Genomic DNA, 9,281 nt, shown 5'->3' with positions numbered 1-9,281 from the left:
TTTCCAACTTTTTGAACCCATTTTTTATAAAACCCCCTAGAATTTTCTACATTCTTCTTCCTTCTGGATCATCAATGTTCTGGTAATGTTGCCAAATGTTTGCCTCCCTTCCATAAAACCACATTGCTCCATATCTATTAGTTTTGGCATTACTTTTGCCATTCTTTTAGCCATTATAGACAGGAAAACTTTATAATCATGGTTTAGAACTGAAATGGGCCTGTATGAAGCTGGATCTAATGGATCTTTATCCTGTTTAAGTGTTACAGCTACCACTGCTTTCTTCCAGGACGGTGGTATTTCCCCCATCTTAAGATACTGTTAAACAAAACCTTCCAGATCTTTATCAGTTTTTTTCCTCCTAGCTTCCAAACTTCCACAGGAATGGCATCTCTTCCTGGGGACTTTCTTGTAGATTGGTTATACATCACAATTTTTATCTCATCTCCTCCTATCCTCTTAGTAATTGAGCCTCATCTACCTCTAACCTTGGCATATTTAATTCATGCATAAACATTTCCATTTGTATATTTTTTGATTTTCATATTCCTCTGCTTTAAGTCCTTTCTACAGCACTGAAAGCCAAAGCCGAGGTGGGATGCCTGAATCCGATACTCATCAGACCTGAGGATCTGAGTGGAACACCAGTCATCACTGGTAACCCAAACCGCTCCAATGTTGACACCGTACAACTGGAGCTGAACTGTTGAGTGCTGATGCCCTGATGGGAGGGCGTGACTCCAAAACTCAGAGAATCAACTTTGTCCTTAGGACAATGTCCGCAAAGTTTCTGCTCTGAGATGCACCTGGCTCAAGAAAGTGAAGAAAGGGGTCAGTGCCTGAAGTGGCCAAACCATCAGAGCTGACCTCAGTGATGGCAAAGCAATCAGATCCACAAACTCCAGGGCCAAGGGGGTCTAGAGGATAAAAAGTAAAGGATGGAGTCAAATTCTCTTGCAACAGGGTTGATGTGGCTGGGAGGAGCCCTAAGTGGATCTGGGTCTGCAAAAAGGAGCTCAACAGATGCTCAAAATTGGAGGACTTTAAACTCACCATGGTCTGGGTTGAATGAGATGAAGAGGCAAATGAAGAAGGCTTGGAAACCCTCCTAGTGACACTAGGATCCAACAACCAGATCAGAATCAGAGGAGATCAGATATGGGGCAAAGAAAGGGAAAATTCAGGAGATAGCTCTGTTGGTGTAACAGGTGAAAAGGGGGGTATGTAGTCTGCTTGTACTAGCCACATCCTTAATTAAGAAGGGACTGGGGATACTAGATCTTGGGGATTTGGAATTCCCTGAACCTGAGAGGATGCAGCTGACCCTGGAACTGAAGGAGCCAGAGGGGCCAAAGGTTAGCAAACATTTGGCTCTGGCTGGTCAGACATTAAGGGTGCTGCCCACTTGTGGCACCCCTCAGTCTTTAGCATGAGTCTTTGGGTCCTTATCTTTACCCTGACTGTGATCAGACTTGTTTGGCTTCCTACTGACTGATGGGCAAGTGGAAGAGGTGGATACTACTACAAACCCTTAAGTACTAACTGAGCTCTGCACTTTTTCAGTGCACTAGTCCCAAAAGCCAAAGAAATGCTACCCTATGGGGTGAGATAGGCTGCACTGAGGCAGTCGATGTATTGGGTGTAAGTGTCCTGGGATGGTAGCTTGTGGCTGCATACTTTTTAAAGGCTTTCTCCTTCTACTTTTCCTTACCTATCCTAGGAAAAGGGTGAAAGCAGTACACCAGTAAAACACAACAAACAGAAATACAGTACTACACCCTAACTACGTATATACCTATCAACCTAAAGACCAGTAATTTTTTTGACTTGGAAAGATTAAGGAATAAAAGACTAATGACAGAAAAGGTGGGGACGCCAAGACACACTGCAAAACACTACACTCTCAAAAACAGGACTTAGAAATACTTTACTAACGCTACACTAACTACAAGACTTATGAAAACGTAACAGGGTAGAGGAAGACAAAAAGCTCAAAATTCTTATTCCCAAAAAGGATACAGGACAGAGCTCACCTATCACTCTGCAATCTCTAAAGGCAGCAAACAAGATCGGATATGGATAAAGGAGCAGTGTATTATGTATAGAGGAGTTAGAGCTCTTGGATTGAAGTCTCTGAAAAAAGGACGGCATCAAATCCAGGGCTGGATCCGATAACCCAAGGTTGAAGCCAGACAGAAAAGACAATACTGAACAGAATATTTCCTCTTTAAAGGAAAGGGAAAGAATAAAAGTAAGTCAAGAGCTAGATAGAAAATCTAGTTTTGGTAACAAATTGCAGATGCGGGTTACTGTTGTAGGACAACCTCATTTCCCAGATCTTATGGCATACTGAGCAAAGATATGCAAATCTGTCACAGAAAGAGGAAACATTTCTCTATATTATCATATTCAAAAACAATCAGTCTATTTAATTTCAAAACTAGGACTCTGAAAGAGTTACTCTAGAGTCTTCCCAGAGTCTGCAATGTTATCCTGAGTCTATTATGGGTTCTTCAGGTGTAGGGGATGCTGTACAAGATGAGATAACTTTAACCTCAAGTTTACACTGCTAAAAATGACTGGAAGTGACAAGAGCAGTGACTGTATTTAACCTGATAGTAAATGTAAATTCCTCAGATATAGAAGGGTGATTAAAACACTGACATACCAAGAGTGTACAAGGTTGAAGATATATTGATGATGCTTTCATTTGTGTGTGTAATACACAGAGGACTCACCTAGTCAGGTGTCACATTAGAGTATATTGAACCAATGGGAGTAATTAAGCCTACTGCAGCATATATGTACATCTTCAATAAACTAAGGAGATGTCCTTTAAGGGAGTTACTGTTAAAAGGGATAAAGAGTAATGGGGGCAGGGATGAATTACAATTTTCAGTAAAGTTTGTTTTCTGAACAGTAAGCAAAACAATCTATGTATATTTATTTCTTTGACCGCCTTGGCAATGTATATTCTTCAAACCAATATACAGGTTTGAAAAATGACACACTAAAAATTAATGAGCAATGCAGACAGCTCTGGAATGGGTTACATGTTGGTAGTACACATACAGCAACCAGCTTGACAAAAGGATAAAGCGGATCATAGTACATGGAGGAGTCTAAACCTCTTAGGACAAGAAATTTGGACAGAGCCACAAATAATGGAAGGAACAAAGGCCCAAAAATAGGGACATCTTTATATATTATTCTTACCTTAGTAAATTGCTAGAATAGCATGTTTTTCATTAAAATGCATTTTCTGAATGATCTGAAGTCTGAAACTCAAATGTCCGTCATTTATACTGACTTCAATCCCCAATGCTTTGCCAGAAAGCCACAAATTTTATGAGGAACCAACCACAAATATGAGCCAGAAATCTGGGCATTCTGTGAAAATCTGGTCAGTTGAGAGGTACAATGTAGTCTAATCAGGTAAGAGGATTTTATCAATGAGGTACCATAAAAGGCAGCACTGGGTCAAGTCCTACTCATTGTTTACATAAGTGACATTGCAGAGGACCCAGAAGGAAAAAATGTTTACAGATCATACAAGACTACATAATACAACTGATAGGGTCTTGTAGAAAGATAACTAGGGATTTAGCAAGACTGGAGGAATGGTCTAAGATATGGCAAGCTTGGACTAAATGCAAAAAAAATACAAAATGGTTATGATTAGTAGTAGTGTATAAAATGAGTACACAACTCAGGGGGAGGGAACAGCTGTAACAGCAAAAATAGAAGTGGTCCAAGAGAGTACTTATATGAGATTATCTAAAATTAACAGTAAATAAAAAAAACATAGCAAAGCAAGTTTGTTTTGAGACAGCAAGGCTTATTTCAAAGAATATGACATGCATAGGAAGAAACGTCACCAGCAGAAAACAAGACATTATTATAACTTTCTACAGAAAGGTGGAAAGATCCCATCCAAATTATTGTGTGCAGTTCTGATGACCTAATTTTTGCCAAGACACAGAAAAGATAAAACCAGTACAGAGGAGGGCAACAGAAGACTACAGTCTTTAGCCCCTCCTGAAAAAAAATAAAGAAATACAAGATGTTAATATGTGCCATACTTAAGCAATAACACAGAAAATGGATATGAAAAACATATGAGTACCTTGAGGGAGTTAGTACACACTTTCAAAGAAAAATGTACGTAAGAACAAAAGGACACACACTGAAGATATGAGGTGTAAGATTTAAACTGAGATATGAAAAAAGCACTTTTTTTTAAAGACCAGGTGGTAGATAACTGGAACAGCCTCTTCCCAAAGAGTTGGCGGGAGCAAAAGCAAGGGATGTTCTGTTATTCAAGAATGCCAGGGAAAGAAAGTTCTTCTCTGCCATCAAATTCTATATTTCTATGGTTTAGAATGCTTCCTCTATAACTAACACCCCCCCAAACACGCACTCATGCATGTTCATAAAAACATTGCTTGATCACAACTGAACTGATTGGCTACACATTCCATCTTCAATGCAGCCTCAAACATAGAATTAAGCATTTTTGCAAAAATCAACTTTTCCTACATCTCTTAATTTAAGGAGGAAGCCCCACCCTGAAACTCATATCTACAAACTCCTGGTCACAAAACAGTAGGCAAAGGAGAAATTCTCCTTTAAAATGCAGTAGTCTCACATAAACAGTGCACTATACCTACAATGTTAACCTTCAATCGGCAGTAACTAGTGATTTTTTTTTTGTGTGACAAACTGATTTGGGGTAGCTAGAACCCGCACAACTGGTCCTTGACCACCTGTATGGGAACCATATTGCACTTGCCCTCGTGCTCAATGTTTGGAGGTTCTAAATGTGATACTCCTAAAAATGATTTGCACAGATTAAAGGAAGCTTTAAAAGAGTTAAGGCATGTAAGTAAACATGGGAGATAGGAAATTACACAACTGTAACATTGGACTTTGTAAGGAAAAAAAAACAATATAATACTTAGTTATACTGCTTCACAATTTCATCTGCTGTAAAAGATATAAGATCTAGAATGGTTTAAATGTACTTTCAGATTGTTTACTGACATCTACATCAACCCATCAACAAGTTACATTCATGCTAATTTATTACCTGAACCTGACCCTGCACTGCATACTGGGGTCCTTAATGAGCTCTGCCTCCAAAGGGCTAATCTTGCGTAGGATTTCATAAGTCAGGCAGTGCTCCTAAAACAGACAAAAAACATTGACACAGGATGTTGCATATCGACATTATTGTGCGCGTGCACTGCAGAACAAAATAAAACGCATCCAAAACCATAAGAATAATGAAAACAAAATCATTCTTGAGACCTAACAAGTAATGCAAATCACATCACCATGTATGAATTTGGCAGCATTCAAATACTCTTGCTGGGTAGCTCAAGCCCCATGTTAAAGGATAAATGCTTAAGTCACTGAAGAGAAAACTGTATGCTAGTTTGTGATTACTACAGCTTCTCAACTTTTGACTCTCAACAATTTTTTTGGATTTGTATTGGGTTACAAAATATTTCACAACATAATTTCCAAAACATGATGAAAAGTCCAAATGATTTACTTATTTAATATCTGGTAAATGAGATGGTCATTGACCTTTTATGTCTACAACTAAGGTTGTAAGTTTTCAATAACAAAAATAACTAATACTAGATATTGAAAACAGCTAAAAAATATTAATGTACCACTTGCATGAAAAGACAGCAGAGACAAAAGAAGAACATCTTCTAAGCATGGAACTAAATTTGTGTATAAATTTACACTAGTGCACTTGACTTACTAGTAAATGTATACCCCTCCCACATAACTATGGGAAAGTCCAAATGTATAAATAAGCCAGAATATTGCATATGGTGGAAAGCTAGTAGTTTCCTTTATGCTTTCCATAGCAGCTGCATTGCATTTTGCTCAGAAAAACAAGTTCCAGAAAACAAGAGGGAGACAGAGAGAAAGAGAAAAAATCCAAATCATGTTATCAACTACTCTTGGCAAGAAATAAGAAAAGCAGCTGAAATAAACAGAATAAACTACTGAGGTTTGTCACAAGCACAGGACTGAAAATAATATTTTGATGAACTAGTTAAATTTGGAAGGTATGTGTGCATCAATAAACATATATGCAACACCTATACATAGATGTATAAAACATGCATAATTACACACACAGACACAGTGCATGCACAGATACATCTGTATACGCTTATACATACGTGCAACACCTTTTTTTAATTTCTCCAAACCGTTTGGATTTCTAATACCATGACAAGAATGGACCCATTCCTAAGTCAAAGTACGATTAAAGTTCACAAAATTAGTAGTTTCAATCTTTGATGTCAGCCAAAAGTGCTCTTCAAAGCACCTGCAATATGCCCAGTGATGATTCCTTCTGCAATTCGTATTGAGTTGCATGTACTGGCAGCATATCTATATACAATTGTAGATTCTTTTTTAGGAGACCCGTTGTTCCTATTACTATTGGAACTATCTGAGTATCTTTCTTCCACATTGCTCTTGTTTTTGCTTGCAAATCCTGATATTTTATGACTTTGTGTTTCTCTGTACGCAAGACACTGTAGTCATTGGGTGTGGCAATTTCAATGATCAGTGCTACATTTTGTCTTCTTTTCTTGGACCACTATATCTGGTTTTCTAGCATCTATCTTTTGAACTGTTGGTAATGGGTGATCCCATGTGATATACACCATCATTTTCTATGATGCTTTGTGGCTCATATTTCCAGTGTTTTTCAGCCACTTCAATACCAGAATGTTTGCACAAACTTCAGTGCAACAGTCTTGCCACATTGTTATGCCTTTCATTATACAGTCCTTCTGCCATTAGTATGTCGCAACCAGCAACAAGGTGTGCAACTGTTTCCAATTCTGTTTTACAAACTCTACATTTGTCTGTTTCTCCCGCATGTTCAATGGACTTTGTAAACCAACGTGTACGTAGCCCACTGTCTTATGCCGCCAATAACCTTTCATCTCTTGGTTTGAATTCACCTCTCCTTAATCATTCCTGCATTCGTTTGCGATCAACATGAGAACATGAGGTTCTTCTAGAAGTTTTTTATACTTGCAACTATATTTATGCATTTTCACATTTCTTGCTTTCTCATATGGTTCTTCATCTTATATGCTTTCTTTTGTTTTTTGGCACATTCACTTGCTGCCTCATTTTACCTACTTGTGGTTTGATTTCCATTCCTGCTTGATATGCTTCTTCTAGCCTAAGCACGGACGTCATCTTAGATCTGTCCTCCTAATGTTTCAAAACTTTCACTACATTTGGGTCTTGTGAGGTCAGCAGATATGTGTGGAGTCCCATGATTGCAGATCTATACATGTAATCAATTTCAAGGAGGCCCATCCCTCCTTCACAGTGGGGAATATATAATCTTGGTATGCACTGATTTTTATAAGTCATTTGGTGAGCATGAAACATCCTTCTTGCTTTCCTATCTAATCTATCCAACACCTTTTTTGGGCCAGTCAATCACTCCAAAACTGTAAGTTAGGATAGGAAAAGCAAATTGGATTATAGCTTGGATTTTGTTCCTAGATGTCAACGCTGTTTTTAGGATTAATTTAAGTCTTCTAAAGTACTCCTTACCAAGTTTTATTCGCATGTGCAACACCTATATATGTAACATGCAGTTCCCAAAGGATCCTGTTAGTCTGTGTGGAGGAAGAAGAAACCTTGATGGATGGTCACTGGAGTTTAAGTAGAACTAAGATATCCACATTGAAGGATAAAAATGTGTAATGATTCCACTAAGATAAATCTCTCTTATGAATCAAAATGTCCACGTTATAAAGGTGAAAGTAATAGAAAAAGCATAAAAGTGAAGACCAACTGCAGCTATTTAGCTAGAATATGTGAGTTTTTAGTAAAATTCCCCATCGCAATACACATTATATATATTTCCCCAGACGCACACAGCTTGAATATTTTATGTCGCACGTATAATTGTAACAGGATTTGTTACATTAACTAATCAGAGAGAAAAAACACAGGACATGCCTTCACAATTATAAAGTGTTGAAAACTCAACTAATTAAGACTTTTGCAAAGATACCATGGTAAATATTTTATAGGGTCATTTACCACCTACACCTCTAATGATAGCTTAAAGATTCAGATTCATTAAAATGGATTAACATGAAGAACAAGTGACACCTATATACTGCTGAAATAAATTATCTAGACACCATGATTTTAGTTAAAATTTAAATGACTCAATGAAAGACAGCTTTTTGTGTGAATGAAATTTAAGTTTCAGTGAAGACGCAGAAATAAACTGAGCTCCACTGAAAATGCAGACATAACTGCAACAGAGTTTGCAGAATGAGGAACATTAAACTATTTAAGAAACACAAGATATGGTTTGTATAAATGAATACACATCCATGGTAGAGCACCTTTCATTTGATTTCATTTTACAGTTATTAAAAGTGTTTAAACTGTAAGAACTGTACAATATAAAACCAAATAATGTACACCATAATTGTACCATAAATGTAAACATGTATAAAGCAGGAAACTAGGACCACTTCAAAATTGCTGTTGAAAAAAAAATCAACTTTGGATTCAGACAGACAATGTTAATATCTGAGGGACTTTCTAAATGAGGCCTCATTCTCACTTCCCGTAATCAGAGAATGAATCGGAGAATGAAGTTAGTTCCTCAGAACCAGGAGAGGTAGACAAAAATGCATTTGGTTTTCAGCTTAGCTCTAGAAATGAATTGCATTTCTTACCGATCAGCCTAAGTAGGGAAATAAGGTACTAACATTTCTTTCAAATAGGAAAGTTCCAGACTGTGTAGCACTGAGTAAATGGACAGAAACAATGTTCAAAACAGACCAGTCCATCACTGGCAGCTAACCCAGATGCTATAGTAGAGAGGAAAAAAAAAAAAAAGAGTTGTACAACACAACCATGAAGATGTATGTAGGCAAGCTCTGAACCTAACAGCCCCGGGTGAAAATGACTACAATAATTCTGATGAGACAATGAAATTAGTATCATTTCAGTCTTTGATGTTAGCCAAAAGTGCACTTTGTAGCACTCCCAATGTGCCCAGAATTGACTCCTGCAATTCATATGGAGTTACATGTATCAGTAGCATATCTAAATTGAGCTATAAATGATTTTTTATGCGGCCCATTGCTCCTACTGCTACTGGAACTGCTTGGGTATGCTTCTTCCACATTGCCCTCATTTCAGCCTGCAAATCTCTGTAAATCACTGGGTGTAGCAATTTCAATGCTAATTTTGTC

General features: G+C 37.6%; 1 protein-coding gene across 1 annotated transcript in view; it reads right to left on the bottom strand.

The window, feature by feature from the left end:
• CCHR5.PART0HXorf58 (chromosome chr5.part0 CXorf58 homolog) overlaps positions 1-9,281 on the bottom strand; it is a 776,822-nt gene that overhangs the window by 500,757 nt on the left and 266,784 nt on the right. The window contains exon 5 of the mRNA XM_044072297.1: positions 5,090-5,184. Coding sequence (XP_043928232.1) covers positions 5,090-5,184 — 95 coding nt within the window. The remainder of the gene's footprint in view (positions 1-5,089; positions 5,185-9,281) is intronic.

The sequence above is a fragment of the Protopterus annectens genome, chromosome 5.part0, assembly GCF_019279795.1.
Source record: "Protopterus annectens isolate FY-2018-M chromosome 5.part0, PAN1.0, whole genome shotgun sequence".
Taxonomy (NCBI): domain Eukaryota; kingdom Metazoa; phylum Chordata; order Ceratodontiformes; family Protopteridae; genus Protopterus; species Protopterus annectens.
The sequence above is the reverse complement of the archived record's forward strand: the minus strand, read 5'-3'. Positions and strand labels throughout refer to the sequence as shown.